Source organism: Pleurodeles waltl, chromosome 8 (assembly GCF_031143425.1).
Source record: "Pleurodeles waltl isolate 20211129_DDA chromosome 8, aPleWal1.hap1.20221129, whole genome shotgun sequence".
NCBI lineage: Eukaryota > Metazoa > Chordata > Amphibia > Caudata > Salamandridae > Pleurodeles > Pleurodeles waltl.
In genome coordinates this window covers 1,311,623,327-1,311,648,476 of record NC_090447.1, presented here as the reverse complement: position 1 = coordinate 1,311,648,476, position 25,150 = coordinate 1,311,623,327, and the positions used below count along the sequence as shown (strand labels likewise).

The following is a 25,150-nucleotide window of genomic DNA, read 5'->3' as shown; positions in this document are numbered from 1 at the left end:
ACTGAAGCTGACTCCAGACCCGTTCTGCCCTCTTGATGATGAGCCTGTCAGGCTGGAGAGGCAGAACAAAGGATTTCCTTCACGGGAGAGATGTGACCACCTCCTCCCGTGTATTAGGTGTCCAAGGGCTGGGGTGGCCTCTGCGCGCCACCAGTCTGCTTTGAAGGGCACATTTAGTGCCCCTGGTGCATGATCCAGTGTGCACCAGTTCTGGAACCCCCAGTTTCTGCTCTAGCACAAAACTGCACAAAGGACAGGTGTAGGAAAGTACTCTCTTTAATGGCATGGTTACCCCCATTTGTTACCCGTTTTCAGTATGTTTGACTGTGTCTGCTGCAATCCTGCTAACCAGGAACCCAGTAGTTTTGCTCTCTCCTCTACATTGTACCTTTTTCTTCACACAATTGGCATACTGGCCCCCCATTGAAGTCCCTAGTATACCGCAAATAGAACATTAGTATTATCTACTATTGCCTCTGTCAAGCCTCTTAGGGAACCCCTGGACTCGGTGCACACTGTATCTCACGTTGATATAGTAATTACAGAGACAACTTCCTACACATTCTTTCTGCAACTCTTTACTGGCCTGAATGTTTTTGGAAGTCCTCTTCATGTACTCGGCCATCCTAGATCTGAGGCCTAGTACGTAGTCCCCAAGGCTCTGTTTTAGAGGCCTGAGAGATTGTTCCCACCCTTCTTTCGCAAGAGCAGGGGGACCCCGAACAGGGTGTCCAAACAGAAGTTAAAAGTGGCTGTATCCCACTCCCTTCCGAGGAATGTCCTTATAGGCAATGTAGTAGGACATCCTATCTCGTCCTGATTTTTTCAGAGTCTCATTATCATTAAATCGCTCACCTGATAGAGACTTAGAGTTGCAGAATCCATACATTAGAATTTCCTAAGGCGTCAGACTGGCTCTTGAGATTTTTTTTTTCTTCGAGCAGTACCCTTACACGCTGTCAGGTGGCGTTGGTCGATTCAGCATCCGTCGTTGGCATTGTGGTTGCTGTGATCACTAATGGGTTGAATGTAGGTGCCGCCTCGGTGCAGTGACCTCAGTTTATTTTCACGACTTTCTACACCAAAGCACAGAGCCATGAATAACACTGAAATGATGCGCTAGAGCTAAGGCCCTTGAAGGGGAATCCCTGTCCCTAGAAATCAGTTAGCAAGCACGAAGGTATGGTGGGTCGGTAAGGAATCTGCAACTAGAATGTTTCTCTACCAGATAAATTGTTACCGTAGGAGAGTAACTTGTTCATCTGATAGAGACTTCTAGTTTGATTCCTTACCTTAGAATAGATACCCAAGCAATGCCATTCTTGGAGGTGGGTTGTGAATCAAAATCATACTAAAAAGTCCTGCAGGACTGGATGACCAAAGTAGCCGGCTCTGCGGACCTGACTGTCAGGCAGTAATGTTTAGTAAACATGCGCATTGATGCCCACGTTGCTGCCTGGCAGATGTTAAGGATAGGAATTTTGCATGCTAATGCTGTAGTAGCAGCAGTTGCTCAGGTTGAGTGAGCACACAAGCCCTCTGGACGTTGCTTCTTTGCCAATGCGTAGCACATTTTGATGCAGAGAAGCACCCATTGTGAGATGGTACTCTTCTGCACCATCTTCCATCTCTTCGCGCCCACATAACCAACAAAGATCTTTAGTGCAAACTTCTTTAGTGTGAATAAAATAAAACACCAAAGCTCTTCTTGGATCCAGACTGTGGTGTCTCTCCTCATGAGAAGGATGTGGGGCTGTGTTAACCCCCCTTCCCAGCTTACATCAATAAGCGCATTGGGGTGGCAGAGTGTTGGTATGAGCAGCAGTCACTTAGTACGTGTGACCAAGTAGGTGTTGCTCAGAAGACAACAGTTTTTCTGTCACCATAGTGACACTGACACCTCTGTCCCTGTAGGCCTCAGCCTCCACACCATTGATTAGGGGATGCTGCCTTTACTTGCCCATGTTAAGAGGACAGGCAGCTATGCTGGCAAGGTCAATGACCCCATCAGATACCAACACAGCCTCAGTGGTCTTTCTGTCTAGCTCAGTAGCCACTACAGTCCCAAGGTAAGGCCAGCTACTCTTTTGGACTGATTACTACTAGTGTTATTACCATCACTTCTATTGCTAGGGGCACTAGAGGTAGAAGTGATGCTAGTAGTGGTGAGGGGCTTGGTGCCTTTCTTGGGACAGGAACTGTCTTGTCCCCTATGGCCTTTGTGTTTACACATGTAGCACCAAGGATTTTTAAAGTTGAAGGAAGGGGATTTATTCCCACCCCAGAGGAGTTTTGTGGGCTTGAAGAAGACTATTTAGTTTTGTCTTTGTCCCCACCCTGTGTGTTTTCCTACTCACTCTGGTGCAGACCCAATTGTCTGCCTTCTTTCCCAGTTCTCGGGGAGAGGTCAGATCAGAGTCCACCAGGAGCTGATGCAGCTGATCAATTATACAGTTGTTCAAAATGTGCTCTCTAAGGAATAGATTGTATAAGCCCTGGTAGTCACTTACTTTATCTCCCATGCAACCATCCTTCCAGAGCCTTCACACAACAGTCCACAAAATCTACCCAATCTTGGGAGGACTCCTTTTTGGTTTCACTGAACTTGATTCTGTATTGTTCAGTGGTCAAACCAAAACCATCTAACAGTGCACTTTTTAGAGCTGTATAATCCTCTGCATCTTCCTCTCTGACAGTGAGGAGTTTGTCTCTGCCTTTGTCAGTGGAGTGATGTAAAATTGCTGCCCACTACTGTTGGGGGACCTTTTGAACTTTACGGGCCCTCTCCAAAGCAGTGAACCATTTGTAGATGCCATCTCTCACCTTGCAAGGTGGGACTATCTTGCTCAGGTTCCTGGAATCATATGAGTCCTCCCTGATTCTTGTGTCCCTGAAGCTCAAATTGCTGCCACCATGGGGTGCTAACCCCAAACCCTGTCTTTCCCTCCCCACTGCCAATGCCTCCCTATCTCCGGCTACCTGTTGCTGCTGCAGCCTCAGCTTGGCCTCCTCCAGCCTCAGTTTCCTAAGCTCCCTGTCTAAGGATCCTTCCCATGAGGTGGATCATAGGGTCCCCTCAGATACTGAGGAGACATAGAAATGGACAGAGGAGAATCTATGCCTCTTCCTAGGATCTCTGTGCCAACCCTCTAGGAGAAAAGGTGGGCCTACTGGATGATCCCCTCTCCCCCCTTCTCGGTAACTGCAGTGCTTCTAACAAGGCTGAGGTGTTCCCCCAGGTTCTTCCTAACCCTCCCCATTGTGGTCTGAATCTGCCCCGTCTAGGACTGGAGGGCCAGTTTCTACTTCTTCCTCTTCCTGTCTGCCAGCATTGTCCTGGTCAGCTTGGAGAAGTAAGGGAAGAAGTAGACTTTTAGTGAGATTTCTCCATGTGTTCGGTTTTCTACTGGCCCACATCTCCCTAAACTCATGCAAGGTAAGACCCTCATTGTGAGTTGTGGGCCGGGGAGTTGTGATCTACTGAAGACAGTTTCTTGCTAGTGTGGTGTAGGTGTACCTAACTACTCTGACAACTAGGCTCCCAGGAAAGTGTGTAGGAAGGGCTGTGCTAGACCCCTAGCTTACCCAAACATAGGAGACTAGTGTAGTGTGTACCTAGCAGCTAGTAATGGTCTTTCATGTGGACAGTAACCAGTGACAGAATGGTAAGGCAATTTCAAGTGTCTTATCCCATCGCTTCACCACCAATGTAGGAAGCAGGCCTTGTGTGTGGTGAGGACTTATGGTGCTGTCATCTTATTCCGGGTATCCCCTAGTAGTGAGGCATAGACAGCGTCTAGGAAGCCAGGGCTCTCTAGAGGTAGCTGGGGATGAGGAGCTAAGACTTATCTAGGAGACATGCAAAATTTATGCAATACCACTACAGTCACATAGCACTTAAACACATGAAAGAACCACACAGTGTTACAAAAATATAGGTACTTTATTATAGTAACATACGAAAATACTCATCATTTAAAACTCCAATAGGGGTAAGTAAACACACTGTTGTATACACCTTAGAGATCAGTGATTAGAATAGAAAGCAATAGCAAATAGTAAAACCAATAATAAGTAATGAAAGCCCTAGGAGGAGACCAAATCATATACTAAGTAAGTGGAATGTGAAAGGCAGCTTCCCATCCAAGGAAGTGGAATCAGTAGGTGGAAGCTGGAGGAAGTAGGAACCCCAAATGATAAGTACCAGGTTTCCCCCCTAGTGACCAGGAGGGAAGAGGTAAGTACATGTTTTTCCCCAATCCCACAAGAGAGCTTTGGGAAAGGACTGTGCAAGACCCAGTCAAGACTGGAAGAAACCAAAGATGGATCCGGACAGAAGAGGACCTCCAAAAGAAGGGGACCGGGTCCAGTTCAGTTGGAGTGTCCACCTGTGGCAGGAGCCACTACCCACCCTTCTGTGTATGCAGGACCAGGTCGACAGGGGATGAAGAAAGTAAGCAGTGCAGCACAGGAGCAGAAGAGGAGTTCCAGACATGATACAAGTGATTGCCCATGTCGGCGGTCGTGATGCAGTCAGTCAGTGATGCTGGAAAACCAGCAACAAGCCTTGGCAAATGCAAGAGTCCGAGAAGAAGATTTTGCAAGGCTGAAGAGGACCAGCAAGGTCCATGGGACTTGACCCAAGGAGGCGATTCCAAGGTGACCCTCAGCAGCAGGGAGAGTCACAAGAAGAGAAGATAGTCCCCACAGGCGACCCATGGGCAAATGGCACAGGAGTCTCAGTGAGGCCGTCTCAGCGAGGCCATCTCAGCACACCTGGAGAGGAGCTCCACTTCATGGAGCAGCAGGCAGGAGACTGCTTTGCAGGGAATAATGCTGGAGGCCGAGGCTACACGAATACTGAAGATTCCATGGAGGAGGAACAAGGAACAAGCCTTGGTAGCTGCAAGTGTTGTGGTGCACAGGGGTACTTCCTGCAAGGCAAGGGCTTACCATTTCCCATGTTGGCCAGCTGGTAGACAGGACCAAAGGGAGTATTCCAGACCACCACCTGTGATGCCGGATCCACGCAGTACCAGAAGAGAGCCGATCAACACAGCAAGTCGTAGTTGCAGTTGGTGCAGGCGGATGCAGTGGAGTAATTCCTTCACTCCAAGGGAGATTCCTTCTTACTTCTTGTGCAGGCTGAAGAGTCGTCACCCTCAGAGGATGCACAGCCAGGGAAATGTTGTAGTTGCTGGAAGGAGGAGCTGGAGAAACAATGTTGCAGAGCGGAGTCATTGCTGGAGTTGCAGATTGTCGGTTCCTGGAGGGTCCAGTAGCAGTCCCGGGGGCCAGAAGATGAAGTAAACGATGCAGAGGAGACCTGCTGGAATCTTGCTTGTCAAATCTGAAGACCCACCCGGGAGGGAGACCCTGACAAGGAAGGGGGACTGGTAACCTAGGAGGGACCCCACTTATCAGATGTCACCTGCCTGACTTGGCCACTCAGATGCTCCCAGGGGCCTCTGCCCATCTTGGATTTAAGATTGCAGAATCAAATGGCCACCTGGAGGAGCTCTGAGCACCACCCATGGGGTAGTAATGTCCAGTTTCCCGCCAGGACTGGGGGTCCCTAAACTGGTGCAAACCGTATTTTGCAAGGAGGGCTCCAAAAGTGCCCTACAGAGCATACCGGTGGGTTGGGGAGGCTACCCCTCCCAAGCCATGTAGCACCTATTTCCAAAGGGAGAGGTTGTTGCCTCTCTCCCCAAAATCAATCCTTTGTTCTGCCTTCATCTGCTTTAGCTGGTGAAAGAGCAGGAGGGCAAAAACCTGGTTTAGGGATGGCAACAGCGCGGGCTGCCCAAAAACCCCTCAAAGACTAGTAGGAGCATTGCTGGATGTCAGTCAATCAGGTGATTTGTATAGCGCTGGTAATCACCGTGAGGGTCTGAAGGCGCTGGGGGAAGGAAGGAGGGTGGGGTATCAGTTGAAGAGCCAGGTCTTGAGGGCCTTCCTGAACTGAAACAGGGTGGAGGATTGCCTGAGGTGGATGGAGAGGGTGTTCCAGGTCTTGGCGGCGATGTGGGAAAAGGATCTTCCTCCTGGCTGTGGTATTCAGGATGCGGGGTACCTTGGTGAGGATCTGGTCCTCCAATTAGCCCCCAGAGTGCATGAAATCATGCAACCAATACTGGCAACTGTATTGGGGTATGATTCCGACACGTTTGATACCAAACATGTCTAGGTTCGGAGTTATCATTGTGTGGCTGGGCACAGGTGGCCAGTACATGGGTAAAATGGCTTCCCTGCACTTAAGAAGTACAGGGTAATGGAGCTGGAGATCATAGGGGCAACTCTGCTCATGCAAGGATGCCCTCACACACAGGTACCTGCACGCTGCCCTCTGAGCTAGGAGGGCCTGCCATAGGGGTGACTTACAGTGACCTGGTGCAGTGACCTGTAGTGAAAGGGTACATGCACTTTTTCATGCAGGCTGCAATGGGAGGCCTACAGACATATTTAGCATGGGCTCCCATGGGTGGCACAATACATGCTGCAGCCCATGGGGAACTCCCGGTGCCACAATGCCCTGGGTACCTAATACCATATGCTAGGGACTTATATGGTGGCACCAGTATGCCAGTTGTGGGGTGTGCTAAGTCCTGAGCAACCAAATTTAGAGCGCAGTCACTGGGTTCTTGGTTATCAGGATCCCAATGAACGCAGTCAAAAACACACTTAAAGTAGGCAAAAAGTGGGTGTAACCATGGCAAAAAGAGGGTACTTTCCTACACCGTCTTGCAGCAACTTTACTACTAGGAGGGTGGGCATTGCCACCTGGGCACCTGTAAGGGTGCTAGACTCTGTCCCTTTCCTTTGCAGGTCTTCCACGTCCCAAATCCATTCCTGGGTTTCACTGGGCTAGTCAATGGGTCATGACTGCAGCTGGACAGTATGAGGCTTCCACTGTCTTTAGTAAGGGTTTCCAACACCCTTTCACCTCTATGCATCTGGGTCCTCTGGAGTAGATACTCCTGTCTTCTGGGCATTCTTGGGTGGGGACACTCTCCAACCTTCCTCCTATCCATTTGTTTCCTCTGGGTCCACTGGGAAGGGTCCTGAAACGCACAAATTCCAACCACTACTCCTGTGTGTTAGTGTATGGGCCGATTGGGTGGGTAACTACTCTGCACCTGATTGCTGGAGACACTTAATGTACTTACCTCTGGTGTTTTCATTTTCCCGAGCTCCTGGCTAACTACCACTCCCACTTTTGTTGGATTCACTCATTCACATTCCACTTCCTTGTTTTCCACCCCAATAGGGCCCTGTACAATCTCTGCTGTTTCTGATCATTATTTTGTATATATGTTGTTTGTAGATATCTCCATGGGGAGACATACCAATGCTAGTCTAGTAGTAGTGTTGTATTAAATTACCTTTATTTTTGCAACACATTTTTGAGTGGTTCTTTCTTCTGTGTGTTAGTGCCTGGCAACTGTGGTATTACAAGTGCTTTACACTCTTCCTGGATCAGCTTTAGCTGCCTGTTTTAGCTACCCCTAGATAGCTTTTGCTATCGGGACACTTTCTCACGCTCACTAAGGGTCGACTGGACTTCAACACCAACCAACCACGCACGCAACCTCGGATTCATCCTCGACTCCGCTCTCACCATGTCCAAACAGGTCAACGCAGTCTCCTCCTCCTGCTTCAATACCCTCCGCATGCTCCGCAGAATCTACTAGTGGATCCCTACGGAAACCAGAAAAACGGTGACCCAAGCCCTCGTCAGCAGCAGACTTGACTATGGCAACGCACTCTACACAGGCATCCCAAAAAAAGACATCCTATGACTCCAACGCATCCAGAACGCATCCGCCCGATTGATCCTCGACATACCCTGCCATTGCCACATCTCCCACCACCTGAAGGACCTCCACTGGCTCCCCGTGGACAAGAGGATCACCTTCAAACTTCTCACCCACGCGCACAAAGCACTACACAATGCCGGACCCGCCTACCTGAACAACAGACTCAACTTCTACGTTCCCCCCGCCAACTCCGCTCCACCAACCTCTCACTCGCCACCATTCCCCAAATCCAGCGCAAGACCTCCGGCGGCAGATCCTTCTCCTACCTCGCCGCCAAGACCTGGAACTCACTCCCCACCTCCCTGCGCCAGACCCAGGACCTCCTCACCTTCAGGAGACTCCTCAAGACATGGCTCTTCAACCGATAGCAGCTACCCCCCCCCCCCCCCCCCCTCAGCGCCTTGATACCCTAACGGGTACATAGCGCACTTTATAAGTGCTTTGATTGATTGACTTAGTATAGTGTGCCACACCACAGGTGTATGTAGGAAGTTGGCTCTGTATATACTATCTCAAAGTGAGAGATAATGTGCACAGAGTCCAAGGGTTCCCCTTAGAGGTTGATAGTGGCAAAAGTAGATAATACTAATGCTCTATTGTATGGTAGTGTGGTCGAGCAGTAGGCTTATCAGAGGGTAGTGTTAAGCATTTGTTGTACACACACAGGCAATAAATGAGGAACACACATCAAGGACTTAACTCCAGGCCAATAGTTTTTACATAGAACAATATATTTTCTTAATTTATTTTAGAACCACAAGATTCAAGACTTGAGGTAAGTACATAAAATGCAAGGTACTTCACACAGGTAAGTATGGAGCTTTGATTCAAAGCAGTAGTACACACAGTTTAGGTTCAAATGGCAATTAGTTATTTTAAAAGTGGACACAGTGCAAAAATCAGCAGTTCCTGGGGGAGGTAAATTTGGTTAAGTTTCTCATGTAAGTAAAGCACTTACACAGTCAGTCTCCTGGGCATAGGCAGCCCACTGTTGGGGGGTCAAGGCAACCCAAAAGTCACCGCACCAGCAACACAGAGCCAGACAGGTGCAGAGGTAAAAGGAGGGCCCAAGACACACAGGCGCCTATGGAGAACAGGGGTGCTCCGGTTCCGGTCTGCTGGAAGGTAAATACCTGCGTCCTCAGGGAGCAGACCAGAGGGGTTTTGTAGAGCACGGGGGGGAGGGACACAGGCACACAAAAACACACCCTCAGCGACACAAGGGCGGCTGGGTGCAGTGTGCAAAGTAGGCATCGGGTTTGCAATAGAAAGCAATGGAGGAACCCGGGGGTCACTTAGGCGATGCAGGCAGGGCACGGGGCTTCTCGGGCAACCCACCGACTGGGCTAGGATGCACTGGTGCTGCGGGTGCAGTGCTTAGCCCAAGCGTTTTTGTTCCTTGTTACCAGGCAGTCGCGGTCAGGGGGAGCTTCTGGATCCTCTCTGCATGCGTCGCTGTGGGGGTGCAGGGGGGGTCGACTCAAGTTACTCACGTCGCTGCAGTCGTCTGGGAGTCCTCTCTGCAGTGTTAGTTCTCTGGAGTTCAAGCCGGGGGCATTGGATGCAGAGTGAGAAGTCTCACGCTTCTGGCGAGAAGGGAGAGTTCTTTCAAAGTTGCTTTAAAGTTGCAAAGTTGTAGCTGTTTTTGAACAGTGCCGGTGTTTTCAGGAGTTTCTTGGTCCTTTGAGTTCAGGGCCGTCCTCGGAGTCCTCAGAGGTCGCTGGTCCATGTCAGATGCATCGTTATGCAGGTTCTTTGAGTCTGGAGGCAGGCCGGTAGGGCTGGGATCAAGTCAGTTGTTGTCCCTGTCGTCTCTGCGGGGCTTTCAGGTCAGCAGTCGTCATTATTGTTGTAGGTTGCAGGAATCTGATTTCCTGGGTTCTGGGTTGCCCCTAAATACTACATTTAGGGGGGTGTTTAGGTCTGGGGGGCAATAGCCAATGGCTACTGTCCTGGAGGATGGCTACACCCTCTTTGTGCCTCCTCCCTGAGGGGAGAGGGGCACATCCCTATTCCGGGAATCCTCCAATCTCAAGATGGAGGATTTCTAAAGGCAGGAGTCACTTCAGCCCAGGGCACCTTAGGAGCTGTCCTGACTGGTGGGTTACTCCTTGTTTTTCTTATTATCTCCTCCAGCCTTGCCGCCAAAAGTGGGGGCAGTGGCCGTAGGGGCGGGCATCTCCACTAGCTAGGATGTCCTGGGGTGCTGTAACAAAGGCATGAGCCTTTGAGGCTCACTGCCAGGTGTTACAGTTCCTGGAGGAGGAGGTGAGAAGAACCCTCCACCCAGTGCAGGCTTTGTTCCTGGCCACAGAGTGACAAAGGCACTCACCCAATGTGGCCAGAAACTTGTGTGGTTGTGGCAGGCTGGCAGAAATTGGTCAGTCTAGCACTAGGAGTCGGACTGGTATTCAGGGGGCATCTCTAAGATGCCTTCTGGGTGTATTTTACAATAAATCCCACACTGCATTAGTGTGCATATATTGTGCTGAGACGTTTGATACCGAACTCCCCATATTTCAGTGTAGCCATTATGGAACTGTGGAGTTCGTGTTTGAAAAACTCCCAGACCATATACTCTTTATGGCCACCCTGCACTTACAATGTCTAAGGTTTTGCTTAGACACTGTAGGGGCATAGTGTTCATGCACATATGCCCTCACCTGTGGTATAGTGCACCCTGCCTTAGGGCTGTAAGGCCTGCTAGAGGGGTGACTTACCTATGCCATAGGCAGTGAGAGGTGGGCATGGCACTCAGTGCCATGTCGACTTAGTAATTTTCTCCCCACCAGCACACACAAGCTGTGAGGCAGTGTGCATGTGCTGAGTGAGGAGTCCCCAGGGTGGCATAAGACATGCTGCAGCTCTTAGAGACCTTCCCTGGCAACAGGGCCCTTGGTACCAGGGGTACCATTTACAAGGAGCTTATCTGTGTGCCAGGGCTGTGCCAATTGTGGGAACAAAGGTACAGTTTAGGGAAAGAACACAGGTGCTAGGGGCCTGGTTAGCAAGGTCCCAGCACACTTTCAGTCATAACTGATTCAACAAAAGGCGAAATGTCAGGGGGTCACCATGCCAAAGAAGGCATTTCCTTACAGTGTACACCACACTGTGAGCCAGCCTCCTACAACAGTCAAGTGGGAGCTGATTGCCATGGATACTTTGATTCCCCATTCTTTTAACTGTTAACGTTTAAGAACTCTGCAGCGCTGTTGGAGATGGCCCTTCTTGGGGGATTTCCATGCTTTTTTTTTTGCTTTTTTTCTCCTGATATTTTGCTGGCTCTCTTTGCGTGGGGCATTTTCCCACTGTACTGCAGTGGAAAAATGTGTGTGCCCTGCCTACAAATGCTAGGAGGGAGTTCTTATGTGCTTAGTTCAGGTTTTGTACCACAGAGTGCCCTATTAAAACGTATGCCACATACCTGGGGTTGGTACAGACCTAGCTACTAGTTGGATGTTGCATTGCGTGTGCCGCACACTAGAATAACCTGTGAGGCATATATTGTGTCTGCCAATGCAAGCCTGTGGTGGTGCAGTTGTGCTTGGGCTTAGGTTGGCACTCCTAACTTAGTAGCCAATCCTGAGGGGACCCTCTGCTACCCCTAGAGCTCCCTTGAAGGGTTGGATGGGTGGTGGACGGAAGGCTGGGCTGGTTCACATGGGTGTCCAGTGCCTAGTATGGAAGAACCCCCACATCAGTTTCCTACATAGGAGATTCTCCTCATAGGTTTTTGCTATTTCCCTTCCTGTTAGCCTTAGGGTCTATGGTCCTTTCCCACTGTCAATACAGTATGGAAGTGAATGCTTCTTCCTATATATACAGGGAAGTGGCGCTGGACATTGAATGCCCCCCTGCTGATGGGTGCACCAAAAGTGCTGAGCCTGTCATAGTAGGCCTGTGACCGCACTTGCCCCATGGCATGTTTAAAAATGTATCTTACCTGTCATAGCAGGCCTGAGTGTGCGCACTGGCACCTGTGGTGCTTTAATCCTGTAGCCTATCTATCGTAGCAGGTATTTACTTGCACACCACCACCTAGTGGGGATTTTGATATGTATCCAGTGTCGTAGCCGGCGTGGATGTTTGCACTAGTACCTTTGGTGCTTTAACACATGTATCTCACTTGCCGTAGCAGGCGTGTGTGCGCACTTGCATCTATGATGCTTTGAACCACATGCCCAGCCTGCCAATGCAGACGCGCATGTGTGCAAGGGCACGTATGCCCAGAGAGTGAAGTATACCCATGTGTGTTTTCACTGCACAGGAGAGCTGCTCTGCCCGTAGGTTAACATGGGGGAAATGTTGCAATTACCCCTAGTTGCAACAATGGAGTGCAGCAGAGCAGTTGTATATTGTTATCATTGGATTAGTCCTGACAAACCCCTTTCTGTGGTAAAGGTGGTTTAGTCAGTAATCATGGAGAAATGCCACTTCTAGAAAGTTAACATTCCTCTGTCCTAAAACGCTTTGTGTGCCTTTTAATTCAACTCAAGTCCACATTGGGGACATCTATAAAGCTGGGGCACACTACTGGAATGAATACCTCCTCTATTTTGGGCCAGGCTGGACAGATTGGAGGGAGAGGTTCTAATACGTAGCCTCTCAGAGCCACATCATGGCCTCAATAAAGATTAAGATCTGCATTCCACAGTCTGTTGGGAGAGAGGACTGAAATTTAGGGTAGACATCTGTGGTTCAAAGGCAAACCCTCTGAACCTCCCTCAATTTCAAAGGCCATACTGCAGCATAGTGTAGACACGCTGCAGGAACGTGGGATGGATACCCCTGACCACATGGTGCACAGTGGCAGAAGAATCTGTTGTGTACAAGGAGTAATTACTGTCCTAGGAAGGGACCCTGTACCCTTCCTGCATCGTAGCTGGCCTGGGTAAACTGGTTGCTGCTGTGTGGCACCCTGAAGTGGGCTCTCCAAGGGCTTGTTGACGTGTCCTCTGTTCTCTTGTGGAGGTCTCTGGGACATCAAAGACCTCCCGCGAGGGACTTAAACCTTCTACCTGTGTCATCTGGAGAGCAGTGCCCTCTTAAGTTCCTCATTGTTTACTGGATGTCACCTAGTAGCAGCCATGTTAGCTTGGAACTAAGTATTGCATGTGGAAACTGGGTTTGCCTGGTGTTGAGCCTTCAAAGTACTGCCCTGTAATTCAAGGAGTGTGGCCCCACAATGACATGCATACTCATCTTTTGGTAGTGAGAGGAATCCCCAGTCAACCTTTGTTTGTCAAACATGCCGCTTTTCTCTTGTGGGCCACCCAACTGCATGCTCATTGCGTGCAGTGTCCTGTTCACTTGCTGCGACCCATGGAGGCGAGGGCGTACCTTTAGCAGCGTCACATTCTACTTCGTGAGGCACCATTGAACTTGGTGTCTGTGTGTGTGTGACCGGATTTGTCTGGTGCGGCTTAGTCATCACTCACCAGACGTTGTGCCTCATTTCAGGGAGGTTCGGGATTGTAACTCTTCATGTGTGTCTGGATTTGTCTGGTGCGAATGAAGTCATTGCACAGCAAATGCTGTGGATCCTTCCAGGGAGGTGCGGAGTTGGTAACTCTTTGTGTGCAACCAGGACTATCCGAGGCGACTCAAGTCATCGTGCCCCAGACATTGTGTCCTCTACAAGGGAGGCGCAGAATTGGTAACTATTTGTCTATTGGAATGCCTGGCTTGGCTGGGTGGCACTCTGAGTGTCCCAAGGTGCAACTCCAGCGCTCCCACCTCCCTCCTCCTCCTGTGCTTGGCAGACCAGGGTCTATGCCGGAAGGCCCGATGCAGAGACCGCTGAGTCAATATCCTGAGTGATTGGCCAGACTTCAATTTTTTGACTGTTGCCTGATCAGCCGTTATCTCTCTTCCCCCCTTTGTCCTGGGATCCTTAATAACTGTACCTCTGACCGCGACCGGCCTATGATCCGGGGAAAGAGTGCTCTCCTCTCCAGCTTGGCGGTGGGGTAGAGGGAACTGGTTGGAACATGAAGAAAGGTGTGGACCCATGTGGGGGGGAGGGGTCTGTAAGCCCAGTGATTACTAACCTGCTGGAAATCAGTGCACCGCATTAGGGTGCTGGGAATAAGCGTGTGCAAGTGCATGTTATACTAGTCTGCCTGATATCCATTGCACTGCATAGCGGTGCTGAGTGAGTGAGTTGGAGCGATTGCTGATGATTGACTGCACGGAGGTGTTGGTGTACATGTTGTTTTTGTCCAAGAACTATCACAGTTGACATTGGGTTTTACCTGTACGGTCTAGGCGGTTGAGCTATTTAAGAGTGCTGCACTTCTCTGTATGTACACATTGCTGCTATTGATGTGAACCGGGGTGCACCCTATAACTGTGCGATATTGAATTTTGGTAATTGCTGCGGTGGGTCTCGTGCTTTGGCGCTGAATGAGGGTTGTGGGAAGGAAAGTATTATTTTTCTCAAATGTACATACTGCTAATGTTTAACACAATTGGGCCTAGTACTGCTAGTGATATTTCTAAATGTGATTTATGCCCAGATTTACATGATGTTCATGTTTTGTTACCTAATGTGTGTGTTGAGTGCTAACTTTCTTTACATACACCTCGTGTGAAGTCTCTCTTGTAACGCTCAGTATATTTACTATGTGGAAGTGCTATGCCAATGCTTTACACATTGTCCCTCTGATAAGCCTGACTGCTCTGTACCAATTTACCCAAGGGTGAGTGCAGGTCATACAGTGAGTGTAATCGCCCACCCCTGACGGGAGTGGGTAGGCTCTGCCTGGCTAGGGCCTCTCCTCAGCCATCCAGAACGTGCCGCCTACAAGCAGTGCCATCCTGTTCTGACCTGCTATCAAATATGGATTTGACACCTGTACTGTTGCTGAGTGCCGTAGTTCCTCAACACGGCATGTGCACATCAGAAGAATCTACCTACCTTTGGTAACCTCAAACGTGGTAGAGATTTGTATCTAGCCATAGAATCTTCACATTAGAATTATCCCCAGGCATCAGACTGGATCTGGAGAATGTTTTTGAGCAATATCCCTGCGCGCTGGTAAGTGGTGTCGATCAGCTTTGCGTGGCATTGAGGTCTGAGCAGGAATTGATGTGTGGTGTCTACACAGGCACCACCCCATCATGCTGACTTCAGTTTCTTTTCACAACTTTCCACGCTTGGAGCGAGAGACATGAAGAACACTGACCACTGATGTGGAAAACTAGGGCCCTGAAAAGGGAAATCCCTGTCTGTAGAAATGTGTTCAGAGTGTGGAAGATGTGTGGATCAGTAAGGAAACCACCGCTAGATAGTCTGTACCAGATAGGGTATTACGGAAGTTAAGTAACTTATCTGATAGACTTCTTGTCACAGATACCTTAGAAAAGATACCCAAGCAATACCTCCCTGCAGGTGGGTATATGACACAATTTGAAACAAAGTCCTGCAGAACTCAACAGACAAAATGCCCATCCCTACGGACCTCACTGTCCAGGCAGTAGTGCTTGGTAAACGTGTGCAGGGATGCCCACATTCCTGCCTGGCAGAACTCTTTTGTGCAGTCAAGGTAGAACAACTCCTCTCTTTTTTGGGTTCAGATGGTGGAGTCACTCCTTTTCTTTAGAGGGATGTGGCAGATCAAATAAAAGTAGCCAGCAAGATGAATGGCCCAAATGAAAGAGAGTGCCGACTTAGGTACAAAATAAGCTCTTGTTGGCAGCACCAGTTTATCTAGGTAGATCTTCAGGTATGGAGGCTTTAATGACCAAGCCTGCAGCTCACTGACCCTCCAGGCAGCTGTTATTGCCACGAGGAAGGCTATCTTGATTGTAAGGAGCCTGAGAGGACAGTTGTGCAAGGGCTCAAAGGAAGCACATATTAGGAATGTCCGGTCTAGTAAGGTCCCACTGAGTCATGATAAAGGAAGGGGTAGGAAATATGTACAGTAGAGGATTTGAAGAGGCATGGCTGGTCAGGCAACCTCAGAATAGAAAGTATAGCAGAAAGGGAGCCCTATAAAGGGAAATTAAAAACAAAGGATCCTGAGAGAGACAAACAGAAAGGAGGGGGTCCAACGCGTCTGGATGCACACCATGCCACAAGCTTGCCCCACTGCCTGCCAGAATAACATTGCAGCCTTTGGGCAGAGTATTGAAAACTGTCAACTGTTGCCACTCAATCTCCAATGCATGAAGTCAAGAGTGTTGACAGGTTCATGTGGAGAACCTTCACCTGCTACTGTGACAAAAGATCCTCCCGAAGGACCAATGGCCATGCTTAACAGCTTGAGATAACAAACTTGCAAAGCCTAGTCGGGAGCCAAAAGAATTACTTGGGCTTGGTAATTTCTTATCTTCTTAAGAACTGTGGGGAGGAGTGTTACAGGGGGAGAGGTGTACAGGAGGCCTGAGCTCAATTCGAGACAAAAAATGGCTCCGAGTGAGAGCTGCCTTGGAAATAACAGCATGCAGAACTGCTGACATTGCACAAATCTAACCAAGGCTGTTCCTCACTGCTGTAAGAAACCTTGTTCCTCACTGCTGTAAGAAACCTTGCACAACCTCGGAATCAAGATGGCATTCTTGATCCATTGGGCATCTTCAGCTGAGTTTGTCCTCCCTGACGTTCAGGGAGCCTGTCAGGTGTTTAACCAACTGCGATATGTCCTGATGATCCAGCCTTATCTAGAGAGGCAGGGTCTCTTGCCAAAGGTTCCACGACTGCACCCCTTCTTTTTTGTTGCAGTACCACATGACAATGGTGCTGTCCATGTACACCTGCACTATCCTTTGCTTGATGGAGGGTAGAAAGGCTTTGAATGCCAGTTGAATCTCCTGCAGCTCCAGAATTGGTAATATGGAGTCCACATTCTGCCAGAGGCCTCTTATCTCCACCTCTCCCAGGTGGCCGATGCATCTGTCACTACTGTCAGATCTAGTGGAGGAAGGGAGAGGTGTTTGCCGCTGACCTTGTCGTGGCTCATTAGCCAGCACTGCAGATCTTTTGCAGTTGCATCTGAGATTTGGACAATGGAGAGATTCCCCTAATTCTGCGCCCAGTGGAACTTCAGGTCCCACTGCAGAGCCTGCATATGCCAGTGGGCATGTGTCACAAATAGGATGCAGGAGAACATGAGGCTCAGCAGCCTGTCATTCTCACCGAAATCCAAGATAGAGGCTCAAACATAGGTATTGTAGCCTGAATATCCTGGACTCACTGTTCCTGAGGATACGCTTGAAACAGTACTGTTTCTATAGCAGCTCAGATGAAAGGGAACATTTGATAGGGAGTCAGGGGTGAATTTGGTATGTTGATAGTGAACCCCAGCAAGTGGAGGAGGCCTGCTGTAGTCTGGAGATGAGAATGACAGCCTCGGGAGAGTCCGCCTTCACCAGCCAGTCATTGTGGTAAGGGAATACTGGCACCCCTGATCTCCACAGATGTGCTGCAACCACCGCTGTGATGTTGGTGGGCACCCAAGGGTCGCTGGTATGGCCAAAAGGGAGCACGGTCAACTGAAAGCGCTTGTGGTCCACTGTCAACTGCAGGTAACACCTGTGGACAAGCAGTACGGGAATGTGGAAATATGCGTCCTGCAAGTCCAGCACTCCCATCCAGTCTCCAGGGTTCAGGGCAGACAGGAATTGAGCGTGCATGAGTATTTTGAAGTTCTTCAGAAATTGAGACCATGCAAGACTAATATAGGGCAAATGCCTCAGTCCTTATTGGGCACCAGTAAGTAGCTTACTCTCCGCTTACAACCTCTCCCTACTTTTGACATCAGCACTCTCTCAATGGCTTCCTTGGCCAGGGGAGCTGTGACCTCCTGGCAGAGAAAGGAATAGATGGTCCTCCATCAGCCTGTTGCATGTGGGTGGCATCAGAGGGCGCTGATCGTTTGACAGGTGATGGCGTACTCTGCCCCCCACTGGGTGCTTGTGATGGTAAGAGGGCAGAGTATGAGGGTTTGGAGGCTATGGCTGTCAGAGGGTGGTGGACTGGTCTGACTGAAGATGCCCGACCAAAGGGGTCTGTGGGTACCAGGTTCTCTGTCAGGCAGAACCTGGGAAGCTTGTGCGCTACGGTGACTGGAAGGATATAGACGCATCTTTAAGCCCTTTCCGTGGGCTCAAAAGGTGGATTGGGGGTGGCGTGGGGCCATGGAAAGGCCCAAGGACCTGGCCATAGCCCTGATATCTATAAAGCGCTCCAGCGTTGAATCCGCCTTATCTCTGAAGAGATGGGATCCATCAAAGGGCATGTCCATAAGAGATGCTTGGATGACCCCAGAAAAGCCAGTTGTCCTCAGCCAAACGTGGCGCAACTGTATCCCACAGAGCTTGGGACTAGTGGCACAAAAGGCACATACGGTTCATTGACCACAGTGCTAAGCTGGTGGTAGAAAAAAACTTTCCTAACAAAGGGTCCACGACCACACCCCTTACCCAGTGGTGCAGTAGAAAATGCTATTTAAATACTGGCAGTGCACCACAGTCAACAATATTAAGTCCAGTTCTTTAGTGTAGTTTCATTCCAATCTTCTCTTTATTCATTTTTCTTAAAACAGCACATATTCACAGCATAGACAACCAACGTGTTTCATCCTTAACAAAGAACTTCTTCAGGGCAAATAATTTGATTCCCCTTGTATCCACCATGTTCGAAAGGTCATTCCCGATGTGATAAATATATTGAATAGATCTAATATCAGTGCCTCTGTTCCTAGGGCTACACCTTGTTACAGCATTGGGTGTCTACACTACCAGGGTATACACACAAACAGGTGCCAGCATTTATGTGGGAGGTAGGGGCTTGGACCACCAAGCTCTCTAGGGTAGGGTGTTATGGGAGGAAGTTGTTTTCCCCTGAATGGTACCCTGACGGTAAGCAATTGTCCTGTTCACAGGAGCCCCTGTGATGGCCTTGGCCCAGTTCCCTGGCAGGGCTTCTGTAAGGGCTTCAGTAAAAGGGAGAAATGGATCTGATGGTGTCACTCCCGCTGAGGCACCTCTGTCAAGATGTTTGTCTTGACTGCCAGAGAAGGCAGGCTAAGGTCAAGGACGTATGCCGCCCTTCTCAGCACCATTGCAAAAGATGGTCCCCCCTCCATAACCATGGTAGGGGGAGAAAGCATGCCAGTATATGGAGATGTGCCCAGTTAGCTGGCTTCCACTAAATCTTCACACAAGTCCATTTTTGGGTCAAAAGGCTGGTATTCTTCAGTCCAGTGACCCTTCCTACTCCTCACTGAGCCCTATCCCACAAGAATAGGGATTAAGCTCTGACCAGGAATGCATGGCTCGATGCCCCTCCAGCTTTGTCTCGGTGTCAAGGATCAGAGTAGGGATGGCAATGGGGGTGTAGGCACTGGGACTGGCACTGGGGATAGTCGAGATGGTACGACCAGTGCCAGCTAGGATCCATCCATGGACTCAAGGGGCTCGACTGATGCCGGGGTCAGAGACACCAGTGTGGATCCTGCAGGGGCTACTCTCGAACAGGAGGGGCCTGAAGGTGTGCCATCAGTAGGGGACAATCAGATATGAGGCACATGGCCTAATAAAACTCCTGAAGTTGAGCGGGGGTTGCTCTGTCTCTTGGAAACTCGAGAGGTGTAGAGAAAACCAAGGCGCTGGCACAGTCACACAGCCAGACTTCGAATGCTAGTGCTACCTCGTCTTGTCTGTCGACAGATGAGATGAAGTCAAAGACTTCTTTGATTTCTGTATCTCTTTCTGGCAGTGGGACTTACCGGAATCACCCTATGACTGAGTGTGATGAAGATCTTCGACTCAGCAACAGCTCCCGGGACCTCCCAACTGGGATAAAGGTAATTGCAGCGTTGGCCATCAGACCACCAGGAGCTTGAGAGATCGCTCCCTCAAGGCCTTCGGGCTCATAGTGTGGCAGTCGGAGCAGGCCTTTGAATCTTGGGTGCGCTCAGGGCGCCAAAGGCAATGCAGGGTGTGAGTCCGTCGCTGACATTGAGTGGTGACAGGCGCCACAGGGCTTGAAGCCAGCCTTCAGAGAAGACATCCCTGCCACACATGGAGAAGATACTCAGAAAAAGACTTCAACATAAGTCAATAAAAAAGGTTAGTCGAAAAATGACCTGGGGGAAACTCCTTCAGGATCTGTGCTGACTGGTGAGGAAAGAAAATAACTGATGGTTGGCACCTATATAGCAACCACACACCTCACTTTGGCACCGGCAATGCCAGACAGAGCTGATTGACGCCACCTGCCAGCACACGGGATACTGCTTACGAAAAAGCTCTAGATCCAGGGAATAATTCTAAGATAATGAATTTATGGCTAGAATTCTTCATTAGATTTATATTTTAATTATGTGATGGCTGTCCCTAAAATTATCCCTTAAAATGTTTTATTTAAAAATGATGAATTGCATTGTTTTGGCATCCATAGCATTTTTCTCAAGTATGATACAGCCATTTGTAGTTTACAAAGGTATTTGACCAAACTATTTTCTAGCCTCAGTGTGTGAGTTACCTGCAGTCCTTAACAAAAAAAATATATGTTTTGTAGGTCTGCCTGGGAAGCGAGAAGTTGAGGTGAAATATATTGATTTTGGCAACATTGAGAAGGTAAATGTGAAAAAACTGCGCAAGGTAAAAGATGAATTTCTGAGTATACCTCAGAAGGTAAGCAGTTGTTTTTCTGTTGTAGTTTCAAATATTATCCTAAAGCTTGTGGTACTATAAACTGCTTTTCCTTATATTAGTTATTTATTTGTGAATTTTACATTAATTTACTCCTTGACAGAATTCTACTGTTTTGTTAATAACCACGAAAAAAGAAGCCATGCTTGTTTTGCTTATTTATTTAACTCCATTGTGCTTTACTTTTTCATCAGTTTTCCACTCATGAAAATAAGTTTTCATTCATTCCAGATTGTTGGTACTGCATTTGTGTATATTTCTAGTTAGCCGTCTCTTTTAAATATTTTTATAAATTCATGTGGTAACATGCATAACAAATTTTAAGACTTTAATACAATACAGTTCATCCAACTATGAATGCCTCAGCATTTTACGATCTGTATTCTATGTAAAAAAACTCTTCAAGACATAGGCCCTCATTACAACCCAGGCGGTCGGTGTTAAAGCGGCAGTAATACCGCAGACAGTCCGGCGGAAAAAAAATGGAATCATGACCATGGCGGAAACCGCCAAGATAGACAGCCACTTTAACACTACGACCGCCACGGCTGTAGAAACAAACACCACAGCGGTAACCGCCAACAGACAGGCGGAAGACAATGTACCACCCACGCATATCACAAGATGCCTATCCGCCACCTTTTCCGGGGCGGAACCAACACGAACAAAAACACGGCGGAAACAGTACACAGAAGGGAAAACACTCACCTCTCCACACCCCACGAGGAACCAGGACACCATGGAGCCCGAATTACAGATACTGCCGATGCTGGTCTTCCTTCTCTTCTATCAGGAGCACCAAAGACGGCAGCGACGACCACGGTGAGTACCGCACCTACAACACAGGGGAGGGGGGAGGTAAAAGAGAGAGACACACACACACGCAACACCCCCACCCACAACACCATACACACAAATACATGCAGCAACAGTACACATACCCCCACCCCCACCCCCTGGAAGAACGCAAGGACAAAAGGAAATGATTTGAACGAATGTAATCATGTGAAATCTCATTAACAAAGTTAAAAATCCAGTAAATACAATTATGTACACCAACTACACAAGTCCGGATAGTGCACCAATCATTGTCCGTGAACCACTGGGCCCAAAATGCATGGGTGAAACCCACACTAGATACCTGACTGCAAACAGAGAGAACACTGGAGGGGCATCAGATCGAAATGAAACCGGCACCGGGGGGGGGGGGGCACCTCAGCCAGATGAACACCCATTGCTGTATCCTGGGGAGTGCAAAGCTGCAGTCTCTCCAGTGGGTGGTTTGCCCACTGCTTTATCCTGGGGAGTGCAAAGCCACAGTCTCTCAAGTGGATGTCATTCTCCACTGGTTCTGGAGGGGGCCTGGTGCCCAGAGTGCTTCATCCTGCCAAGGACTGAGGTAGTGGATGTGTATCTCCACTGGTTCTGGAGGGGGCCTGGTGCCCAGAGTGCTTCATCCTGCCAAGGACTGAGGTAGTGGATGTCATTCTCCACTGGTTCTGGATGGGGCCTGGTGCCCAGAGTGCTTCATCCTGCCAAGGACTGAGGTAGTGGATGTGTATCTCCACTGGTTCTGGAGGGGGCCTGGTGCCCAGAGTGCTTCATCCTGCCAAGGACTTAGGTAGTGGATGTATCTCTCCACTGGTTCTGGAGGGGGCCTGGTGCCCAGAGTGCTGCACGTGCAGTGTGGCCGGTACAATGCACTCATCTGGGTGTGCGTGGCACGACATTGGCGAGGTACAGGTAGCATGATACGCCATGGAAGTAGTGACATACCCCACACTGCTGCGGCTTCGCATTCCACCTACAGGTTCCAACAGTGATGACAGTAATGCTTCATGGAAGCTGCCCAGGGTCCTCGAACTCACCACCATCCTTGGACGACTGACCACTGGGGACGGTAGACATGTCAACGGTGGTGCCACTGTCTGAGGACGTCGCGGGGCCGCTGGCGGTGCTTGTGGCGGTGGGGCCTGTTCTGGCGGGGTCTGTGGTGGCGGTGCTGGCGGCGGGGTCAGTGGTGGCAGTGCTGGCGGCGGGGTCTGTGGCCGGCGGGGCATGTGTCAGCACCTGCTGAGGGAGAAAGCAGGATGTCTCCTGCAGCCTCGGACGGCTGCCCACCGGGGAAGAGGCTGGGGACTGTCGCAGCAGCTGTAGACATGTCGGAGGCGGTGCAGGTGGCGGTGTTCAGCGCCGTACAGGTTGGCGTGGACGTGGACATAAGGTGTGACACTGGTCCCTCCATCTGTGCCACCATGCCCTCTCCTGACCTGCCCTTCTGTTTTTGGCCCTTCCCCACCTTTGAGGGTGGCGCAGTTGTCTTGCCACTATCCCCTTTCATTTTCGCTGACCCCTTGGTGGCTGGTGGTTTCGCCTTCTCCCTCCGAGATGTGGGAACCTTTTTCACCTTGGCAGGTTGCGGAATGTCCTTGCCCTCGCTACGTGGCACACTGGCAGCCCTGATGGTTGGCGCACTCCATGACCCGCAGTTGCTGGTACCACTGTGCCTGGGGATGTGGTGGCTGAGGTGCTGGGCTGGGACCTGGAAAGCCTGGCCCTAGGGGAAGGATGGTGGGGGGGAGGGTGTAGGGAAGAGGTCAATGTTAGCCAGGAAAGTTTTTTACACACACTGGGACGGGTAGATGGAGGGGGTTTGGAAGTGGAGGAAGAGGTAGTGGTTGTAGGAGGTGTACGTCTGCTGAATTTGGGTGAAGGTGCATGGGCTGGAGGCTGTTGTGAGGTGGATGGCTGTTGGGTGGGTGTGTGCCTGCGTTTGTGTACTTTGGGAGGAGGGCTCACAGACACACTGGGAGAGGACACTGGGGATGTGTGAATGGTAGTGGGGGTGGTGATTGCACGTGAGCGGTGATGGGCGTGCTGGTGATGGAAATAGTGGCTGAGGATGTAGTGCATGCAGGTGTAAGTGGAGACAAAACTGGGGTGGAGGAAGTAGATGTTGGTATGTGTGCATGGGTATGTTGCTTGTGTGACTGCCTGTGGGATTTGTGGTGCTTATGTTTGCCTGAGCCACTCTTGTGTGCTGATGTGTGTGCATGCTGGTCTGATAGTGTGCTTGGGATAGGCTGAGGTACAGGGGATTGGGTCTGGGTGGAGGAGGTTGGAGGGGGGAGGCTGGACACAGGGACAATGGCTGCCATCAGTGCTGAGGCCAGAGCCTGAAATGCTCTCTGTTCTGAAATGCTCTCTGTTGGACTGCCTGGCCAGAATGAATGCCCTCCAGGTATGCATTTGTTTGTTGCAAATGCCTCTCAACACCCTGGATGGCATTCAGAATGGTAGACTGCCCAACAGTGAGGGATCTCAGGAGGTCAATAGCCTCCTCACTGAGGGCAGCAGGGCTGACTGGGGCACGGCCTGAGGTGCCTGGGACGAAGGAGATGCCCACCCTCCTGGGTGAGCGGGCAAGGGACAGATGCTGAGGGGCTGCTGGGAGGGTGGTGCTGGTAGAGGGGGTGGCGGCTGTACCTGTTGATGCGGTGGGCACAGAGTGGCCGGCACCGCAAGGGAGCTTCCGTCAGAGGAGTCGCCGCTGTCGCTGGTCTCTGCTCCTGTCTCTGCCGTGGAGCTCCCCTCGCCCTCCGTCCCACTGGTGGCTTCAGACTCCATAGCTTCACCCTCCAGGGCCAAGTGGGATGCAGCTCCCTCCTGCTCTGTTGCCAATGTTCCTCCGCCTGATGATGCTATTGCACACAAGAACAGGGAGACCACGAAAAGGGGGGGGGGGGAAGACAGAAAAAAGACATGTTCAGTGCATGCAACACCACTACCGTTGGCGGACACAACAGACAGTGAGCAGCCCCCTGCAATACGCCATGCACTTATAGTTCCTAGATTTTTCACATGCCCATGGGGTACGAGGCCTAAGCCCAGTTGCTGCACACGTGGAAGTCACAGGAGCCTTACTAGGTGTAGATGGCTCTTACCACTAGTGGGGTTGGGGTGCCACATAGCCTGCCTATCAAGGGACCTTGCCTACCAAGATCGCCCTGGCCTAGGGGAACCCACTGCCCACCTCCCCCACCCAGACACCTCGTAATGCGCGCACAGTCAGCTGAATGAGAGTGTACTCACCCCCTTGAGGCTGCTGTGATGCCCTCAAGTGCCCATCCAACTCCAGATAGGCCACCGCCAGGATCTGGAACATCAGGGCGGTCATGGTGCGACGGGAACCCCTCCCACGTTGGGAGGCCATCCCCAGCTGGGCCTCCGCCGTCTTCTTGCTCCAGCGGCGCAGGTCCTCCCATCTTTTACAGCAGTGGGTGCTCTGTCTGTTGTAGGCCCCCCAGGGTCCGGACGTCTGTGGCGATGGCACGCCAAATAACCTTCTTCTGGTGGGTGCTGACCTATAGGAATGCTACAGGGGGAAAGGACATTACTCACCCGTCCGGACCATCATACTCATTGGCCACCAGTTCCCACCCATGCAATGAAGCACATACTCACCATCCGCACATGTAGGCCTCAGCCCCCCATGTATCTTCCAGCCACACCACTCAAAGCAGGCATTGCCCATTCAGCATGCTCACCTGTTTGTCTGGAGGACCGTACAGTTGCGTGTACTGGGGGAGGACCCCATCCACTAGTTTCTCCAACTCCTCCGAAGTGAAGGCAGGGGCCCTTTCCCCAGACACATGAGCCATCGTCGCTTC

At 50.3% G+C, this 25,150-nt stretch overlaps 1 protein-coding gene across 1 annotated transcript in view; it reads left to right on the top strand.

Annotated features, from left to right (window-relative positions):
* RNF17 (ring finger protein 17) overlaps positions 1-25,150 on the top strand; it is a 1,983,649-nt gene that overhangs the window by 1,024,450 nt on the left and 934,049 nt on the right. Inside the window, exon 21 of the mRNA XM_069202301.1 lies at positions 20,347-20,462. Coding sequence (XP_069058402.1) covers positions 20,347-20,462 — 116 coding nt within the window. The remainder of the gene's footprint in view (positions 1-20,346; positions 20,463-25,150) is intronic.